Raw genomic sequence first — 21,378 nt, 5'->3', positions numbered from 1 at the left:
AACTGCTCTCCTAGGAGTACCCTACTCCAGACATGTTACTGCACTGCTCCAGGCAAGGATTTTCATCACTGTGCCAGCACACTTGAACATTGCCCAGAAATGTCAGCACCCACTCTCAAGAAGGACTCGTGCCCCAAAACCAGTATTACTGCAGTGTTGCCTCTTACAAGAATAAGATTGCCTTGGAGTGACACCCTGTGCTGGACAATACCCCCAAAGATGGATGTTTCAGATGTCTGGGAGCTGATGTGGGTAATGGCCGGTGCTCCAACACCAGGAGTGCAGCAGTGTTGTGCTCCGTAACCCGTGATGGCTCCACTGGTCCTTGCACCTGCATGGGAAAAGGAGTGAGAAGGGGGTTTCTCCCCTGGTGCAGGGTTTAAGAAGAGGGCTGCTGTGTTCACATTCTCAGCATAAATGCCTGCATTTTATTTCATTTTGCTTTTGTGCTGTTTCTTGGCCTCCGGTCCCTTGAGTTGCACGAGCTGCCTGGGGAAGGGAACAGCCTGCAAGGGGAGGCCACAGTGTGGGTCCTGTGCCTGCATCGATGCAGAGGCATGGCACTCCCCGTGATGGTGAGTCCCTCTGCCCTCGGGGCCTGAGAAGAGGCAGGTGAAAGAGCCAGTGGCTGGGAAGGGGTCTGATCTTGCCGCTGTGCCCTGAAGCAAGAGGTGAATGGCAATGAACACCTGCCTTTGGCTGCAGTTTCTCTTCTTGGCACCAAGTGCTCCTGTTTGGATTCAAAGCACGGTAACAAAGCCCTTGCCGGCAAACACATTTCAACATGTTATTATTCCCAGGCTGGCTTTCAAGATCCTCTTTCTATTCCTTCTGTACTGATTGCTCTTGTTTCTCTTGGCTCCCAGCTCTGGCTTTTCAGGCTTCATTAACTGGAATTTATTAGCAACTTTAAACAATCTTCCTGCTGCCAAAAAGAGAGAAAGAAAGTAAAGAAGAAGAAAAAAAAGAAACAAAGAGGAGACACACTAAACTCCGGGCTGCTCCCTGTCTGTGTGAGGCCCAGGTCTAAACACCTCTATCATTGGAGGTTTTCTTTGGAGGGAAGGATGGGTGAGTGCCGGGGCTGGGACCGTGCCTGTTCACGGCACAGCCTCCCCTGTCTCTGCTTTGTTTCCTCACTGGAGCTGGAGGCTGGTGGTGACAGAGGAGAGCGCAGGCTGATGGAGAGCCATCGGAGAGGAGTCCTCAGCGGTGTTGCCTCTTCAAAGCTAGCTGAGACTGGAGAATCTGGTCTCCTGGCAGCCTCTGAGCGTGAGTGCTAATTGCATCCGCAACACCTTCCTGAGCAGCTCGCAGTAAAAACTAATGACTAACAGGTCCCGGCACACCTGAGAGGCCCGTTCTCTTTGCTGAATGGATGGGTAAATAGAGGCACTGGCAGGGAAAATCACTTTACCAAGACCACACAGTGAGCGAGCAGTTTAAGCTGGAGCAGTGCTGGTGCCCTCATCTGCGCCCTACCCAGAGTGTTGCCTCCAATCCCTCGTGGGACGTGGTCCTTTGGTCTCCAGAGGGGACTAGAGCCAATGCAGAAATGTCGTGTGGGACAGAGCCTGTATGGACATCATGATGTGGCTTGGGTGATTGCTCCACTGTCCTCAAGACCCTCACATGCCACTCTGCTCTCACTTGTTCCTTGTATGCCCCCATCCGGCATGGGTGACTGCAGAGGACTAACGTACTCAGGGCTCAGGTGGATCCAGCAGATTCACAGTGCTCCACACCAGCCTGAAGGATGTACAACAAGGCACATTTGTCCTCAGTGTCCATGGGACACTTGGGCTTCATCTACTAATTTTTGCAGCTTTCTTTCCCCTTCCCATTATTCCTGTTCCTTGGTTGAACCCCAGCTCCATGCACAAGCTGAGCTTTGAGTCCAGCTGGTCTCTGACTTTCATGAAACTTCACATTCATGAAGAGCCTGAGAAGGTGCTAAAATAGAGGCACAGAAAGAGGAGGAATCATAAAAGGTGTGAAACACTAGGTCTCCTCCAAGCTGCTGTGACCCTGGGCTACTGGGACAGGATCTAAGAGAGGAGATTGGCAGCAGCAGAGCAGGAGAGCAGAACTATGAGTTGCTTGTGGAGGAGGCAGAGGAACATGGACTTTCTCTGACTGTCAAAGAAGATGAGGGTTACAGATCACATTCACATGTGTTCAAGGGCCAGGGGTGTCAGGAGTTTCTGGGATGTTTCTGGTCATTAGACCAAGGTAAAAATATCTCTAAAATATAAGTTTCCAGGGGAACTGAAAAGAAGATTTGAAATTCTGTGTTGAATTTGGCAAATATTCCTGGCTGAGGAACCTGTGATTTTTTTCAGAATGTTCAAGCATCTTTTATAAACATCTTTGCAATAAAGCAAATACTTGAAATATAATTTTCTTTTCAAGTTTGACCCAAAGTAAAAGAGTGAAGGTTAAGAAGTAACCTGAAAATGAAACAAACTTTCCTCTTTCAGGTTAGAACTTTTTTTGGATTGACCAAAGCCCCAGAACATAAGTTTTAGTTCACCTTGAATTGAATTTTGCAAGTTTTGTCTTCAGTTGCTCACCCTGTTACTCACCCAGTTTATCAAGGATGTAACAGGGAACATAATAGTGTATGAGGCAGTCTGGGGCTGTAAGGCCACCCAAAATCCCTGGAAATGAGAAACCTATTGAAAGGTTTCCATCTAACCGAAGACAGGCACTTGCAGCAAGGATGGGCTGCAGCAGGGTCCTCTTCATTGTCTGCCTGGAGGGCAGGCAGGCAGGCAGGTCTTCCTCCTCCCCAGGAGTCACTAACACTGAGATACCTGAATTGTCCCTCATTGCTCAGAAGGGTTTTTTGGTCTTCACTCACTTCGCATGACCCAGCATGGGCAGTTCTTCCATGGGGAAGTAGGCAGAAGGTTTGGTCTCATGTGCTACATGTCACCCCAGTAGACCCAAAGGAATAAGTTTGGGGTAGATGAAATCTGCAGAGATTTGAGCTGTGAAACCTGAACAAATTTCTATTGAGCATGTATAAACAGGCAGGATTTGTTTGCTTGATTCTTGTGCACCTCCTGGCACAGAGGGTGATGTAGTTTCCATTTCTTCTCCTAACTGTGATGCTTTTTTCCTAGTCAAAATACCTTTGCTTTCCAAATGAGGACTTGTGGCATTTTGAACCTCTAGTGAAATGTTCTCTAACAACTTCCAATTATTTTTCAGATTTTCCTGTTTAAATTTTTCCTCTTCATCTGTTTCATTTGTAATTATTTTTGGCTGTGGGAAGCCGGCTCTTTTGGAGCCTATGAATATTTATTCATCGCTCGTTGAGACTGTTCTGTTTGTACATGACATGTAATCAGGACACGATTGCTTGCAGCAAGACAACTGTTAATTGTATACAACAGAGTATGGTCTCTGTATGTGAAAAGCTGTACTACCCCCAGTCAGCGCTATGGGTGTCCACACTTCAACACAGAGGTTGACAAAATGGAAAGAGAAAGGTTGCAAGATGGATGCAAGGTCTTGAAAAACCCACCTTCTGTGGGTAGCTTGAGCTCCGGAGCTAAAGAAGGATAAAAAATTACTCCTGTTCAGTCTGTAAGTGCCTAAGGGGGAGGGAAGTTTGGGTAGCTGGTGTCCTTACAAGTCTAATGAATAGAAACTACAGGCAGATGAAGATGCGTTGCAAGACCATTTGAAATTAAAAACTTGATAATTATGAGATTTGATCTGTTATGGGAATAATAAACATTGGTATCTGGTCTGGTCTCTTTAGTCAAGACCGAATGTTCAGAGAAGTAAGCTCATCTCTGCATATGTGTGTCCACATAAGGATGTACACTCATCTGCAAACTCTTTTCTAAATGCACAGACGGGACTTTCTGCTCATGGCAGCGGTGCCTGAGCACGCACAGCGTCTCACAGCGCAGAGCTCGTGTCATAAGGTGTTAGGAGGTCAGCACCACAATCTGTGCACTTCACTGGCATTACTGCAGTACTGGATGCTGATGATTCAGGGTCGCTCCACTGCAGAATATGTGGGCCAGCACATCTGGGAGATGAAAATGCCTCCTTTCAGGGTAGTGCAAACACCTATTCTGTAGGAAATTCTGACATTTTAGAAAATCCCATTTTTGAAATGTCGATGTCGTGTATAACGGTGGCTGCAAGAACTGATTCAGTAAAGTCAAATTGTTTCATTTAGACAGATTAAGCTGTAGCAAGTGTTATATATATACAGCAAATTTACAACATATACATCAAATGCAACATTAATATTAGTATCTCATGTGATGTAATAATAGCGTTTTGAAGAAACTGTGTTTTCAAACAGAAGCTATTGTGTTGACAGGAGCAACAGCATGTGAATAACACCTGGAGGTATTTCTCATGGTCAAGTGGAATAAGACCATACAGGTGCAATTTACCCGTGCAGAAATGGCCAGCCTCAATATTCTGCCCGCTAGGCTCCCATTTTTTGGGACTCCCAAGGGATTCCAGTGGTTTCTAATGCTGGTGGTTAATTTTCACAGTTTCAGAGGTGGGGCCACTCCTTCACTGACACACAGCCACATGCTGATCCCCAAGGATTGTGATTGCTGCTGTGTCTGACCGTGCCTGCTCAGACCGCAGTACACATTGGTCCTCCACAGCCTCTGGGGCAAATTTTTTTGACTTCAATTGCGCAGGCTCATTGCCATCTGAACTGCAAAGTGCCTGGGAGTTAATGTGTCTCTGGACTGCAGGAGGCTGTGAGGGGGACCCTGTATGCAGAAGGGTGAATGAAGCTCCCAGTTTGCTGGGCCTGCTCTGGGGTACAGTGTTGATTTTTGCATCAAGGATCGGGTCCCCCTTTATTTTGACTTTTGGCACATGCACCCTCTCAGCCTAAATATAATGACCTCAGTCAAACCCCTGAGCTAGAGTAGCAAATAAACCCTCTCCCACTGTGCAGCCTCCTTCCATCTCAGCCTGTAGCCACAGAGACAACACTGGGGGTTGCTACCAGAGCCACAGGTACCCTCCCCAGTGTCCCTCCACCACCCCGACCATGCTCAGCCCAGTGGGGCATCTCCGTACTTACAGCTCCTCCAGGAAGCGAAGGTGACGGAGAGTGCTGGGCTGCAGCCGGCTGATGTTGTTCATGCTCAGATCTCTAGCGGAGAAGAAAGACAGTCTCTGGTCAGTCACACTGTGGTTTGCACAGAATAAACCCCAATGCCAGGCTCTGTCCCTCCTCTCTGCTAAGAGGGAATATAAGAAGCCCCTGAAAAAAACATTTCAGCATTAGCACCTTATCACAGCCCAGGCTCTGCCTGCAGAACGATGGAGAGGAGTAACTAGAGAGACACTTGTCCCCTCAGGGGGGTGTGCCTGAGCTTCTCCAAGTTTTAGAGCAAGTTAGGACATTTCCTAACAGCACAAGCAGTATTAGTGTCTTACAATTTTTGGAGAGTGAACAGGAAGCCCAGTGACTCTGGAGTAGGACAGTATCTCCTTGGGCCCAAAAGTATCTTCCTGTGACCACTGGTCATGCCAGACACAACAGGGAGCTTTTGCAGTGCATATCTGTGACAGCTGCTTTTGAGGAAAGAGCAAGCCATGGAAGATTGGCTACATCCTATTGGACAGGTCTGCTCTAAACTGGGAAAACTAGAGAACAACACCAGGAATGAAGGACAAACCCTCTGTGGTTGACAAACTCTGAGTTTAGGGGTGAGAGGGATCTGATTGTGCTTGTCTCAGTCTTTGCCATCTCCAGCTAAAGGCTCACCTCGTATCTGCTTCGGGTCTGACAGACCCTCCCAGAGGAGACTGTGCTGTGACCCAATGGGTCCGAGGGGTGTGCTGAGTCTGAAGCCCTTAGCACATTACAGAGCCACTGAGCCACCCACTGCAGAGCGGTCATTGCCTTGGGATGATCTAGCAAAGTCTGCAGCAAATGGTGCATTAGACAAGTTGGTAGTTGGAAAAAACAAGGATGCTTCTGGGCTCTGAGGCTCTTCAGGATGTCTGATACTTGATAGCTGCAACCCTGCCCTCACAAGCAGCTGCACATGAAGAAAACTGTACTTGCTACTCAAGTCTAGAGCAAGCTGTGTCCAGGTGACTGCAAGTGAGCCTTAATTTTTACAACTATGAGGAAAGACGAGGCTGAATTAAAAGCTATTGTGGCTAAAACCAGTGGGAATTGATGGGACATAATTCCCTACCAAGCAAAGCAATCCAAGACGAATGTCATCTGAGGCACTGGGTAGACTCCTGTGAGGCAGAAGGGATGATTTTTGTTCATTGTCTATAGACAGGACAGTGCTTGGCTCCTTTGGACAGCTTAGAATAAATGGCAGGGCAGATGGGTGTCTCATAATGTGAGAATAAGAGGGCACAACATAAAAATAAAGCCATTTTACTTTACTCTTTCCTGCTGTAAATCTCACAGACTTGTGAGCCTAAGGAACGATATGTCCCCCCCACCAAATGTCAGTGGGAATCTATCTTGGCGTTGGACAAATGCATGGAGGAAGGAGGCTTGTGCCAAGGACAAGGACTGAAACATGAAGGAGAAAATTCTCTCAGCACAATCCAGCCATACAAGAGGGACCTCTCCGAGCTGGCTGCCATCTGCACAGCACACTGTCATTTTAACTGAGATGCTGCAGACCCACGGCTTGAGACCTCAGGTCATATATCAGATGCCCTGGAGCATCACAGGCTGGCTTTGGGCTCTGGGTAGGAAATCACTTCAGTGGAAAGCAGGTTTATTGAAAAAAGTACTGAAATTCCTTTGTATTCTTCAGTGAGAAAATGCCCGAGTTCTGCTAGTAAAGAGGCTTAAAAAGTTTGGAGGTGTAAGCTTCTTCATTTTGCACCATTTTCCACAAAAACCATCCACTTTCTGACCAGATCTATTTGGCATTGGTGGAGACAGGGTTACAACTAGGGAGGGTCTGAAGCCTGCCTTTACAATTCCTCTGGAGATGTGTCCTGTGACAAAACTGTGCAGTTTCATCAGACTTATTTGAAGATACTCCTGGCAAAGTTTGTTTTTTTTTCTTTATAACTTTCTTCTCTCCAAAGAAGTGCTGGAAAAATCTACGAAAGACCTATAGGAGTTCAAAATTCTGTTTCGAGAATGAATGCAAAAATAAAGTTATTGTCTGCATTGTTCTGTGTGCAATGCTACATTCTATATTTGGATGATCCCAGGATACAATAGAAGGGTTAAAATGTTATTTTGTGCCGCTTCTATTTTTATTTTTAAATCCCTAAGGGCAGTTGCTACTTAGCACCCATTAAAACATCTTTTTTTTCCTACATCAAAGTGTCTCCTGTTTATGTTGCAATGAATTAGCCTGATGTTTTGACATGTTGTGAAACAATGTAAAAATAACGAAAAATAACGTAAAATGAAAGGCTATGAAACAAAACACAACTCTAAAACTTCCAAGATCTCCTTGAAACTCCGAGGCATATTCCTTAATTTGCCTTCTGCTGGCAGTGTAGGGAATACTTGTTTGCTGCAGGACACACTTGTCAAACCTCATTGAACTGCATTTTGGGTGCCCAGCCCTTTCCCAGGCGTGATGAGGACAGCCGCCTGTCCTGCACCCCTGGGTGGGCAGGGGTTGCAGGCATGCACAGACCCTCAGCATCTGTCCTACCCAGCAGCACAGCAGTAATGGGCAGGTCAAAGATGTTTTGACCCCTTCTTTCCTCCCCCTTGATCCATAACCTGAAGAGGAACAAAATATACTGGTTTCTGAAGAAATCTTCCAAAAGGCAATGGAGAAATACCATTATCCCACCACTCTGACAGCCTCAGGGCTCCACCTCACATGGTTTTTCTTTAAATGCCCTGCTCCCCTCTCTCTCACCCTCTTACACCCTTGGCCTGGCCACAGACAGGTCTGAGGGAAGGGTCTCTCTCCCACCATCTCTTGGGGCAGTGAAGAAAAACCCAGCCCTGATTTCCAAGGTTATTGCATGGGGGATATTTTGGGTCATTTTATTTAAAACTCACTGATGTTTTGAGTGTTTGGATGCTCTGGTGGTTTGTAGTCCTACAGGACTCAAGCACAGCACATCTACACTCACAATACTGGAAAGGGGAGGCCCATAGTGCAAACCCTGGTAGTGGTCTGCTAGGTAATGACCAGCAAGGCAAACATGGTGCCAATAACTCGGCTTTACTGTTAACTCTCCAGTGTGAGATCCCATATAGGCCACACATCAGCTCCTCTGGACACCACTTCTGGACATCACACCTGGCTTGGTGTGGTGGCGTTCCTGGACTGGCCATGGCACGAGGACAGCATGGAGGGGATGTTGAAAGGACAGATTCTGTGGCAGAAGAATGAGTTTCTCCAAGTGCTGGAAATGAACTTCCTGAGCACAGTCCTGGACCCAGTGATTTTGCTAGCCACAAAAGTACAAGATGTTTCTCCACAGACTGTCCATGCTTGTGTGAAAGCTGAGGCACAGGATTCTTGCCTGAAGTGTTGTGGGAGTAAATATTTGACTTATTACTCATGTAAAGATGTTGTTGACTTGTTGCTGTGTTTTCCCAAGTTCGTGCTTTTGCTCTTATGTTTCTTGTGTTATGTACATCCCCAGCGCATGCAAGAGTGGAAATGCTTTCTGTCAGAGTAATCAGAGAAGCTATTTATCTCTTCAAGTGTTTGGGGGTGGTTACTTCAACTAGCTACATTTAGTTAATGTTAAAAGGAACCCATGGTATTTGAACCTTTTTGCATTTTTGTTTTTTCAGCAACATCTGGCAGAAGGATTAGGGATTCGTGGACTGAATGGATTAGAGGCTCCTCTGACATTTCTCACCTCTGTCAGTGACTGTGACTTTCCAAAATAGCTGTCTCTTTTGAGTGACTAGCATCCAGTGGAGTCAAACAAGTGTTGGGTCACTCATATCTAAGCATGGCTATTGTAATTTGCAGTGGAGAAACCACTGCAAAGATGGGGACTGTACCATAGCAGGCATTATAGAAATTCACAAAGAACATAATTCAGATCCTTTAACTCTAAGAAATTAGAAAGGTAGGAGAGGAAATGGGGTGCTGCAACTTCACCCAGGCTTGCAATGTATGACCACCAGAGGAACTGTCCAGATTCTTGCCTTTGAGTTCATGACACCACAGTGCATTAGTCACTGAGACAAGCCATTCCTCTCCTGTCCCAGAGCTCCCGTGTTCCTCTTTCCCCAGTGACTGGCCTGCAAGCTATCAACTAAAGGCACGAAACCTTTCACTGTCAAATCGTTTTGCATGGCTGTGGTCTGAAATGCTGACAGTAAGTTGAGCTACCCTACTACTCCCGGAACTGAAACTCTGTTCTGGTATCACCCCCATTTACCCATGAAGCAATGTCTTTTAAGGCCTCTTGCATTAAGTTTTGAAATTACATATGCTTTCAAATGGCACTGCACCAAAGCCATCATGTCTGTAATTAGTGTGATTTAACATCCCCCCCTTCCTCAACTAATTCTAAACATTTATCGTAAGCATTTCTAACTTGTACCTGCAGGAAAACTGAGACACAGTTCATGGAAACTGAGCTCATGTGATTCAGCCTCAGACCTTACAACTCCTCTGGCCCTCGAGGGGTTCCTTAAATTATTTGCTTTGATGTCGCCTTCTTTCATGAACAACCTTTGATTATTCACTGATTAGCTGATCTTCCTTACCAAAAAATGATGTGACACACACCATGCTTTGGGTACCCCAGTAGGACTGTCTGCCATGCTTTCTACCAGTGCTATGAGATGATTACCGCAGTGTTTTAGTTCAGGGATGATATGAGCTTTAAAGATCAAAGGAATTTTTCTTTGGCATAATTGTTCGGGCAGGTGGGATGCAGGCTGTGGTGCTGGCGCTCTGAAACATGGAGCCATTGATGTCCCTGTGGGGACCAGCACAGTCCCAGCAGACTCAGCTCTGGTGAAGGCACCTGTGGGACCTTGTAGAAGTGCATGCTCTTAGGCCAAGAGGGAAGTTTTTTATGCTACAATATGTGGGCCTGCATGAAGGGCGCCCTGTGATACTTGCCCAAGATAGGCCTAAGCAATATCCCCAGGATGGATGTACTTCTAGGGACAGTGGCATTGCTGCGTCTCACACAAACTCAAGGTGTCTAAAAGCTTCCCACAAAATTGGGGAGCAATGAACCCTGCCCATCACCCGCAAAGCTCCTGATATACCTCTTCCCAGACTATAAGCAAAGTGTTTCCCCAGAGATGCATCTAATGTGAATTAACACAAGCAGAAGTCAACAGACCTAAAGCAAACCAGGTTGAAGCCACACTGGAGTAACACAAGACTTCGACTTCTCAGACAGGAGGGTTTGAAGGTGAAATCTGCAGTTTTGGCTGAGACCAAGCACATAGCCTTCAGAGCCACGTGTACATCTGACTCAAGATCTGCAAAGTACATGTGACTGGCAGAGAGACGGTGCTCTCCAGCAGGCCATCCTAGGACTGGGAGATTTCCTACAGAAAGAGCAGCTCCTAGCTATGGCTGGGAGAAAACATTCCCCAGTCATCTCTCTCTGTACTCCAAAGGGGCACAAAGTCTGGTCACTGGCTTCAGTACCCTGAGGTGTTCTCCAGCGGTCCCTCTGTCACTCAGCATGATGAGATGCCTGTGGCCTCCTCCCACGAGAGCAGGGGGAAGTAGCTGCCTTCAAGCAGATCTTTGATCTACAAGGTTTCTGCAAGCTCAGGGTGTGGTTCAAGGGACAGACCTTCAGGGAGTCAGCAGTGGGGTACTCTATAGGTTTCTGGCTTCTTTCATACCTCAGTGAAATCCTGTGCATGTGGCAACAGCTGGAAGTGATGACAGACATTGCTCAAGCCACTGGACAGGATTTTCAGTATCTAGGGACATGGACCCTGTGGTCCTCTTTTGTAAGGAGACAAGGTCATCTCAACATATCTAACTGCTATCCTCAGGTTTTGAGCCTACAGGAAGCTACTAAGAATCCCAAATGGTGACTAGCTTCTCAAGCCCTACATCGCTCCACTATATGAATATCTTTGCATTTTTCAAGATGTTCAGGATATTAATGGGTTCTCTTCCCAGCACGGACTCAATCTAGCTCCTCTCAGTGTTGCTGCTGAACACACGGGTTCCTGGACCATAAAAAAGACCTTCCTTACACTCAGGCAGTTTGAGCAGAAATTCTTATGATTATGGGGAGAAGCTAATGACCTGGTATCCTCTTGATTAATTAATTGCACAATTACAGCACTAAGGCCTCCCAGTCCAGCAGTCTGATTTCTGGGGGAACTGTACAAACCAGACCAAAATTCCCATCCTTATCCTGGAAAGGTCCAACGCTAGACCTGTTCTTGTAAGGCATGAAACACTCTTGTCTCTCTGAAATCACTAGGTGATGAGCAATGTCTCTACCTACCTTCTGGCCACTCTCATTAGCTTCCAGTGAAAAACGCACAATTACACCACCTTTAGAAAAGAAGCCCAAAGGCAATAAATGATGCTTTTAGAAATTCTTCGGATTATACTAGAGTGATTCATAAAGGTTCTTGTTATCTCCTTTCCTCTTTATCTTGAAATCTCCGAGATCACCACAAAATGCCTGAATTGCTTGGGGTAAAGCTGGGGCTGAGGATAGAATGGTACTTGGAGCCATAGAACCAGCTGAAATTTTTCCTAAAAGCCTGCAGGTTGAAAACTGCGCTAAAGGTAGTCTCCATAAAGAAAAGGAGAAAGGGAAGATAAAGAGATCAAAGCAGTAAGAGCTCATTTGCATTACACCATATCTGGAGGCACCAGCCCTGCTTCAATCCCATATCACTGCAATAGGCAAAAGCAGAACGTGCTTCTACTCCCACCTCTCCATGTTTGAAAATAGATCAGTCATTTTAGATCATCCCCCATGTGTAGGCCCTATCCGAGATCTCCACAATGTTTCAATAATAAAGACTCAGCCAAGGCCAGTTTGCCAGGGTGAGATTAAGCCCATCCCTGCACCATCAGGTCTTCAGAAGTCTGGTCTGTGCAGTGAAAAGCAGTAATCTACGGCAAGCACAACTCTCACGCCACTCTGGCTACTCCACTTCCAGCTCCACCGGTAGCTGCCCTGGCTCTGCACCATGTTATGTGCTCTCCATGCATGACAGCAGAAAGGGACTGAGCAGAGGTGTAATGAATTTCTACCCCTGGGAATGGTTGATGTGAGAACAAGAAGAAATAACTTTTGGAAACCATCTGCCAGGTCAGGGCTGTCAGTGAATACCATCTCCTCCCAGGCCCACAGGGTCTGCCAGGAGAAGGGCTCTCCCTTGACAGCAGAGGAGAAAGGAAGGTGTGGGGTGCTCAGCCAAGGGTAGGGAGAAGGGCAGATTGCTTGGCAGAACAGGCTGCAGCCACATGGAAGACATACGGCTGAGAAGCAGCAAGGACCTGCCTCCAGAAGTCACCGTGCCATGAGGCAAAGATGAAACCTGGATCAGAACATGGGGGCATTTCTTCCAAAAAGGCAAAATGTGAATCTTGCTAAATGTGCTCCTAGACATTTTTCTCATGGGTTCCGTCTCCTGGCTGCAACTGTCTTAGTTGCCAGAGAAAAGTCTGTATGGCTTGTGCTGTGACAAGGCAGGGAGAAGATGGCTTGTATTGCTGGATATAGCTCTTACGAACATGATGGGCATTGACATCTTCTGGCCTATGGGTGCAGAAGTGCCCATTAGCACAGAGCTGCTTTGACTGGTGTAGGGGAATCTTGTACACCAAACTGAGGGGGAGGCTGATGGAGCCTCCCCCCAGGCCCTCTGCTTTCACCCTGCAGACGGAGCAGTCAGTGCAGCAGGCTGCTTTGGCTTGGATGTTGGGCAAGGACCATATCTTCCATTTCTGGTACCATTCTGCAAGTTCATATTTTAGGTCATTCCCATGAAACAGAAGTCCAGAAACAATTATTTTGAGTTGATCAAAAATGTATTGGTTTTTTTTTTTTCCCCCCTCCAGTTTTGACATTTAAAAAAATAATCCCAGAAAGAACAGTCTAAACCAAAAGTCATTTGTAAAGAAAAATACTTTCTATTGTGGAAGTGTCCAAGCAGAACAACTTCTTTAAAACTCTTTTTATGTTTTTACCTCACATAAATGGGATTCAGAGTTGACCAGTGTTGGAGCTGGGTCAACATGAACTTTTTCCTTAGTGTGAGTACACCAAAACCAAAAGAACCTCTAAACGAAAAAGAAATATTGGGGTATGAATGAGAGCAAGGACCTTTTTTTTTTTTTTTCTTAAAGCAAGAAAAATAAGATTGCAAGCAAATGTCCTTTCTGCCCGCTGTGTTCTTTGGATCAGCCACAGCCCAGCAATGTCCCGACTTTTAGCAGCTAAATGGTCTCCACTAGATCCCTGGAAAGACACATTCCCTTGTGTCCTGATTGTGGGTTTTTTCCCTGCCCTTCTCCAGGTCTCTGCTGGGCTCTAGCTCCCCACTTGCTGGGCTCCTTGGGAACAGACCTGTCTGGGAACAGTCGCTGTCCTGGAACACCCTGCCAGAGTAGGTATCCTCTTAACACCCGGAACAGCTACCAGGCAGAGGTAAACCCAGGAGCATCTTCCTCTTTGCTGCCCAGCCAAAGCCTTTTGAAAGAGATAATGAGCAGTAAACAGCAAACAAATGCAATTGGTGCATCTGTCACATTCCCCACGCAAATGTCCTTGAAATCAGCTGAGTATAGAAATATTGTGCTTTCAAGTTGGCCTCTTCTGCTTTGATTAAGGCAGGATATTTATGAAGACAAATGTGTTGAGAAACTCTTACCCAGCTCTACTCTGGGACACTAGCCACACTCATCTGAGGGCTGGCTGGGGGGCATGGTGCTGTGTCTCAGGAAGAGCAATGCAGAAGGGTAGAAAGCGGGTCAAGGCAAGCCAAGCATGGTTGTGAGCCACAAGGCTGTTCTAGGGAGCCAGAATCTCCATGGCAGAGTCACTTGCCAGCAGTTCTGCAACCCGCAGTGCCTGAGCAGGTACCTTGTTCATTAAGGTCTGCCCTGCCTGCTCCAGGTCCCTGCTAAGTCCCTCCAAGAAGACCTCTGTGGGCAGTTTACACTGCACACTGCAGTGTGCACAGGCCTGTGTTTTCTTCAGGGCAGTAAAGGGCTTTGCAGCCCCCCTGTGCCACTTGCACAGTTAATGTGGGAGGAAGCAGTGGGAGCACAATGGTTGAGCCCCTGTTGGAGCCCACGTGGTGGGAACAGAAGTGAATTGCTACAGAGATACTCCTGGGAGAGTAAATGATTCACCTGAAAAGCATGGCTTGTTGGACTGTACCAAAAAAGCAGACACTAAGGGAGCAGACAGATCACAGGAGAGGGAACAGGGTCTAAGGAGCTGGGCCAGTGTAGTGGTGAAGATACCAGGACTCCTCTGCCTGGCAAAGAGATGTGTGAGGAGAGGTGTGACAGAGAAGATGACGCTGGTTTGATGCACTAGAATGATGTATTTTTTAGCTACAAATTGCTGATAAAGAATTTTGTAGAGTCCCCCTATAAAGACAGAAGACAAGGATACAAGACAAATTAAGGGAGGATAGGTCTACCTGTGACTATTCAGGGTGATTGTCTAATGCTACATCTGGCTCAAGAGTGCCTAAACCACTGATTCCTAGGAGCTGAGGCATGGGTGTACAGCCAGGCAACGCAGAAGAAGATATTCCTGAAAGTCTTGTTGCTCCCAGTGGCTCTTGGTGAGTTTTGATGAGCCAGTGTCTGAAAGCAATAGCCTGACTGTGCTGGATGACAGCTTCCTGCTGGCCAGCTTTCCTTTTGGGCCAGTATGTGTGGATAATCCTGTGGCCCAAACGCTTCCTGAGTGTGTCTTTGACTGGGACGGGCTTTTGGACTACCAGCTTGGTACCCATGACTGATTCAGAGCATTTGCTGTGAGCTCTGGATATCCTTTTTGGAGCAGACTAGAAGCAGGCATTAGGCTAGTGTGGTCTGCACACACGTGTCATAGACATGCTTCCAACGGCATATCAGGGGCACGTGCAACCACTGTCAGCCACATTCTTGCTTTGGCTGCACAAAGTCTGTACAAAGTGCGTTTGGCCCCACATATCCTGGAAAAGCATCAGCTGGAAGTCTAAGGAGAGGCAGTATTTGAATTAGAGAAAAAAGCTCTCTGAATACTGAATCCCACCTCTGCTTGGGAGTTGAAAGCACTGCTGGACTTTTTCTAAGGTGCCCATAGTTAATTTGTGCACATGAGAGACCCCTGCACCTCTGGCCCAGAGCAGCAGCCTCTGTTGTGTTTCTCTTCATTGCACAGCTCCTCCCCTCACTGCCAACTTCAGACCCACCCAGTGTTGCTCAGGAATCACCGACCATGACCTCCAGCCCCACTCCATTTACTTTCAGACCCACTGAAAGGAGATGGAGGCGCCCAAGGATGGCGCACAGGAAACTGATAGCCTAGACTTGACCAGAAGTGTATGTAACCACGCCGGTTTCTTTCACTTTGAGAGGATCTGGCAGCGTCCAGTTATTCCTATTAGTTCTCTGGCTGGCAAAAAATCAGAGAAAGCATCAGGCAGGCTGTGTGGTCACAAACGGTGTGTGACCTGAGGTGGAGGCAAAAGCTGCTGATGGGGGCAAGGCAGTACTGGAAGAGTGCTGGGCCAGGCTGCCTTTCCCCTTGGCAAGTCATATCTCGGGGGGGGGGGGCGCACACACCAGCTGATGTATGGGGCAGAGTCTGGTTTCAAAGTCCTGAGACTAGCAAATAAATCAGTACATGTGAACTAGAGGGTTGGAGGAGACGCACTACTGGAGTTTGTGTCTGTCACTAACTGGAATAAGAAAGCAAAATCTAGAAATATTTTACAGGGGAAAAATTCTGATATATTTTCTAGTTGAAAATGTCAGAATGGCTGATTGAAATGCTTTATGCTGACATCAAAACATTTCATTCACTAAAAGCCAACATGACAATGCAATATTTAATGACAGACAGCACCTGCACATATTAACCTGAGGCTGAATCTGGAAAAATCAGAAGTAAAATGAAACCCCAATTGAAACAAATCCTTCAGATTCAAACATCTCCAATATGTTTTCATTCAAAAATTTCAACCACATCTGCGTGTTGCCTTGAAATTGTTGCATTTGATGAAGAGCATTTTTTGCTCTAGGAAACTGTTTTTTCAGAATGAAACCTGGTTACCCTGCGCATCACAAGTGGATCCTTTTTCTGCTCATGGGCAAGCTACCAGCATGGGACCCTGCGGCGTGCCAGACGTGAGCACTGTGAGAAAGGTCTATGGCCCCATGGGAACCCTGGTCTTGGTGCTGGGCTGTGCTTAAACACAGGACTGCCTTAACAGCAGTTCCCTGTCTGCCCCTGGTGGAAAGATGACAAGTTTCTGTATTTCACTGGCACATGACTTTGAAGCTGTCTGTGTTATCTCCAGGGCCGTGCGTGTCCCGATCTGAAAACCCACGTGCTAGGGCAGAGAGGTGGCTCAAGGGTCAGTGAGAGACCAATGCTCAAGCAAAGAGCTGGCAGAGGGAGCAGCGCTTGGCATTTGGAGACTTTTACATGGGCTTCCTCCCCTTGCATGTGACCTCTTGGACTTGGCAAATGTCAGTGCTGCAGATTGCGTCATTCTCTCAAAGAACAGGAATCCAGTTTCTAGGGTATGTAGGCTTGTACCTGATTTGGCACTTCTGGACAGATCCCGTAAAATTCCTGGAAAAGCACAAGACGTTTGCTGGCAAGAAATAATAGGAAAGACTTAGATGTGAAGCCTGTGTCTTCCTGCCTGTGATTCCTCAGAGCAGACTGTTAGCTCCAGTGATAACTGATTTCTCTTACCCAGAAGGTAAAAAAAAGATCTTAAGTCAGAGGAAAATGAGGATTTACTCTGCCAGATGCAAGCTGATGGCTTTATGCCCAAATCCTTGACCTCGTGGAAAGGGAGTGCTTCTCTAATATTTGTTAGAAAGCTCTGTGAAGATGAAGCATGCAGTTCTCCAAGAGTTAAGATCCCAGGTGGGATTTATCCAGGGAAGGTGTTGAGGACAGAGGTTCTCCCTTTAGCAGAGCCTGGCCAAGAGGTGAGGAGAAGCCCCATCTCCATCTTGGTCGTGTACAGCACCATGCCCTACACCAGCATCCTTGCACCATCATGCTGCAGCCAGTCCTGAACTCCCCCTGACCCCCAAGATCATGTTTACCACAGTGAGTGCTGTGGTCTGTTGAACCCAGCCAAGCTGCTTCCCAGACTCAGCTCTCCCTTGTACCTTGTTTTGCTTTAAACACTACTTACACCTGTGTAGATCCCCAACACCCTTTGCTGTGGGGTGGTCAGGATTGCAGCCCAGGTTCCAGCAAGGTCTGGACCACTACAAAGAGCTCGATAGGGCTGTAAGCATGGAGTGTGTGTGAGGCCTATGCATGGACTTGTGACAAGCTGTGGAGAACGTGTGTGCAGCCCACCTGCAGTGAGAAACACCAGTCTCAACCTGCAACCAGACACAGCAGTGATGAGCATGGCTCCCTGGCCTCTAAACTGCTGCTCAAGGGCTAGGAGCCGTGTCAGCCTGGGAGCTGGCAGGAGGGACCAGGGCAGGCAGTGCTCTGTCTTGGGAAACAGTCCCCAGAAACACTCAAGTGCTGGCCCTTCCACATTTGGTTTGGAAAGGCTGTGCTGCAGAAGCCTGTGTTTAAATGGCACTTTCTAAACACTCCCAGCCACCATGACCAACCGGCAAAGACAATTCAGTGTCATAAACAACTGAAAGAGCCAAGGCTGTGTTCTCATGCCTGAAATGGGTGGAAGGCTCAGTTCTGGCATCTCTGACACTGCTTGAGTTAGCTCTGGTGCCAGCTGTGTGTTGCAACGCTGGTCGACAGACACGAGAAGGTGGGCTGCTGTGAATGTTCCCATTTGGCTTGTGCACTGTGAGGCAAAGTTTCTCCTCAAGCATCACTGCCCTTCTCTTACAAGTGTTGCTTTCAGAGCTACCCCGTGAACCCAGGCTGGGCAACCAAGCACTGACACCAGAGTGCTGATTTAGTGTCAGCATTCTAACTGTCCTGGCTATCCTGATTTTCAAGCAGAACAATCTATAGCTTTTCTTTTTGGCCCATGTGACTCATATTATGTGGGTATCAGCCCTCCTCATACTGCCTGATTTGGATTTAAAATGGGTTAAAAATCTCTGAATCCAGCTGCAGTTCTGGATGTGAGGCATTGGGCTGTCTCTCACTGTAGTTTTTTTCCACAGGTACCAGTCACCTGAGTGCAGTGAGCACAACTCTTGCCCAGCACAGCAAGGGTGTGCCCTGCACAGGCACCAGCAGTATGGGGGAAGGGAGTGTCCTTGGCATCCTCAGGCTTTGCCCGGTCTGAGGCTGTCTGTGCCCAGCATTTGCTGCTGTCAGGTCATGCTGGCGTTAGGAATCGTGTGCCCGTCCCCTCTGCTCTGGAGCAGAGAACCCTAAAAAGCTGAGGGATGCTGGAGCTGGACTCCTGTGCTTCCCTGGTTCTCAGCTCCCTGTTGGCTCCTGTGATGGGCTGCTGGGGTGCTGACAGCTGGCAGAAGTGTTGACTCCAGTCATTTGACAACTGTCAGAGAAAAACACCATTTTAGCTGTGTGTTATTCCCAGATTTTCACCTGTGCCTTCAACACTGGGGTCCAGCTGTCAGCACTGCTGTACTGTGAAGGATTAGGTGGAGTCTGTCTGTCCAGGGTCAGTCCCCCACCAGAGCAGGATCCAAACAGCAGCTGCTTCATCCAGCCAACTGGGACCTTGTCTGCACTGACCCTGCAGTCACCCTGGCTTCCAGCCACCATTCTGAGGATCTCCCATGGGTCCTGTGTTGTATCTGCTCACCACGGGGACATCTGAGATACCACAGGCTATCTCAGGTTGCACTTAAAGCCCCTGTATGGGGAACTGCGTCCAGCCCCAAAAGACTTTGGCAAATCTTTGGCCAAACAAAGAGCGATGGTTGTGTTCAGCCCAGAGCTGGCAGAGATACCTCTGAGTTGTCACTGCTGTCTTTCACACACTTCGGACCCCAGCAGACAGGTCAGCAGGGTCCTCCCTCAAGCAGAATGACTGAGAGACATGAGAGGTGGGGGGACAGTTGTGGGGAAATAAGAAAGGTGTCCCTGTGCATTTTATCACGGATTCAGGTGCCCTGTCATGCTGTGAAGGCGGACCAGTGGGGAGGCATATCGCAGGGATACAGGATGCTCTTATTTGCCTGCCTTGCCCAGAGGGGAGCTGCCCATTGCAGTGATGGGCAGCAGAACCTCCCTTAAGGTTTGCACTTTGCTTTTTTAATCTGGTTTGTGGCACTACTTTAGTCATGACTGTGAGAAGCTGTTGTCGAGATAGAGGGCTACCTGTGCAGGCTGGGATTTTCAAAGAACCTTAAGCAGGGCCCTGAAAATTGCAAACAGGATTAATACAACATCTGCAGAGTGGCTGCCTCAAGAGGAGAAAATCCTGTGATAACCTAACACCTGCTTAGTAATGTGACAGTGTCCAGGCTTTGCTTTTCAGCTCACTCATCTTGGAGATGGTGCACTCTGTGCCAAAACAAGTCAGAGAAGGAACAATCACATCATGACAAGGCTGAATACATTTAATACGCTCAAGCAGGAATGGAAAGCAGTAATTCACTCCGGAGCAGAACTAGCTTGGGATGGTCTGGCACTGCGGATGATTTATATTTAGAGTTCGGCTTGGCAGGTGCTTTTATGGAACAGAAGTTTGGTTTTCTATTGTATTCAACCTGCCCCAAAAATAGTTTAAACCATTCTGCTTTGTGGCATGGCCAACTATTAACTATCTCGGCTGGGAAAGAAGTGCACAAAATTGCCCTCTTCTATTTCTTGGGTGTAGGGTAGTGCTAGGTGCTGCTGGAGACATAATGCTGGCATTGACATAATGCTGTCTCTTCAACATCCTGCGGCCAAATATCTGGGTGGATTGGCAGAAACACTGGGGCCTGAGAGAGGATCTTACTCCTCTTCTGCCCCAGCCCTCTCCCCTGCTCTCCAGCTCCCTGTGCTGTGATGCCAGTGTATAGGCTGAGAATTGAAAGACCAGCTGAAACCATGTGCTCCCAGCATTGTGGTGGGAGGGCACACATGTCCTTGTAGTGGGGCTGTCCTGAAATGGGTATCTGGGAGGGGTTTTGCAGAACTGGCTGTGATGGGCTGCAACATGCTGGCTGCATCAATCCTGTGGCATCAGCTCACGCAAGGCAATGGCCAGTGCTAAGACTCCTGAAGCCTGGTGCTGGCCACCGAGCACATGAAGCAGGGAAGGGCACAAAGGGCCCTGTCCTCACAGTGTGGAGGCAGCTGGCTTGACCACTTGGCTCTGGGAGTTGGATCCCTACCTTGGGCCCTGTTAGACAAGGCTTTGATGCCAGAGCTATGGGCATGGATGAGCCTCTGATGGTGCCCAGGCCAGTGTTAAATTTTTGCCTTCCTCATGAGACTTTGAGTAAAGGAAATCTCAAAAAAAATTGCTCCTACAAATGTTCCTGCCTTCTTTTTTTTTTTTTTTTTTTTTTTTTTTTTGTGTAGGAGGGTGGTTTTGGACAGAGTGAGAAGGGAAATATCACCTTTCTCAAGGAATCAGAATCGGCTCTGGGGTGGGATTCACAGCTGTTGCCCTATCTGAGTACCAATGGCTGACCTTGCATATGGGGAGGGAGTCAGGAAAAGTGAAGAAAAGCCCCAGAATTTGAGATAATTCAGAAGCATAAATAAAACTTAAAATAGCTTTTTTAATATAGTTTAGGTCCTGCATCTAGGGATTTACAAAAACTGAGAAGCACTGGTCTTCCTGCTGGTACTAGGGCAGAAAACCACAAGCGTGATGTTACGTGCAGAGATAGGATATCGCTGGACAACTCCCACTGTTATCTGCAAGGGGTGTCAGAGGCACGACCCTGGGACATGGACTCTGTTGGCCTTCCCCTATCACCCAGGCACCAGAGCTTTTGGGGTCCACAAAGGTTGGGGTTATGCACATCCCCAGCACATTCCCCACCCTGATGCTCCCACCCTGTCTCTGGGCTGAGGTGGCAGAAGCAATGTCCATGGAGCACAGGGAGGGGGCTGCTGCCCAGATAGTCTACCTAGATGTCTCCATATAATAGCCTGTTGGCAATGTCTGTGCAAAAGGTGTGCTAAAGGGTCCCCCCAAAACAAGTAATCTTGGAGTATCTTGTTAATTTTCTAACCAGTTCACTTACACAACGACTAAGCATGTCCAAGTCCATAACCTCAGATAGCTGGAAAACTCAGCAACCCAGAACCATCAAGAGAGGACATGACAAAGTTGTGCAGCTGAAACCA

General features: G+C 47.5%; 1 protein-coding gene across 1 annotated transcript in view; it reads right to left on the bottom strand.

Moving 5' to 3' along the window:
• The window catches only part of LGR6 (leucine rich repeat containing G protein-coupled receptor 6), a 147,140-nt gene that overhangs the window by 89,756 nt on the left and 36,006 nt on the right, over positions 1-21,378 (bottom strand). Inside the window, exon 2 of the mRNA XM_074850117.1 lies at positions 5,081-5,152. Coding sequence (XP_074706218.1) covers positions 5,081-5,152 — 72 coding nt within the window. The remainder of the gene's footprint in view (positions 1-5,080; positions 5,153-21,378) is intronic.

Source organism: Strix aluco, chromosome 25 (genome assembly GCF_031877795.1).
Source record: "Strix aluco isolate bStrAlu1 chromosome 25, bStrAlu1.hap1, whole genome shotgun sequence".
Lineage (NCBI taxonomy): Eukaryota > Metazoa > Chordata > Aves > Strigiformes > Strigidae > Strix > Strix aluco.
The sequence above is the reverse complement of the archived record's forward strand: the minus strand, read 5'-3'. Positions and strand labels throughout refer to the sequence as shown.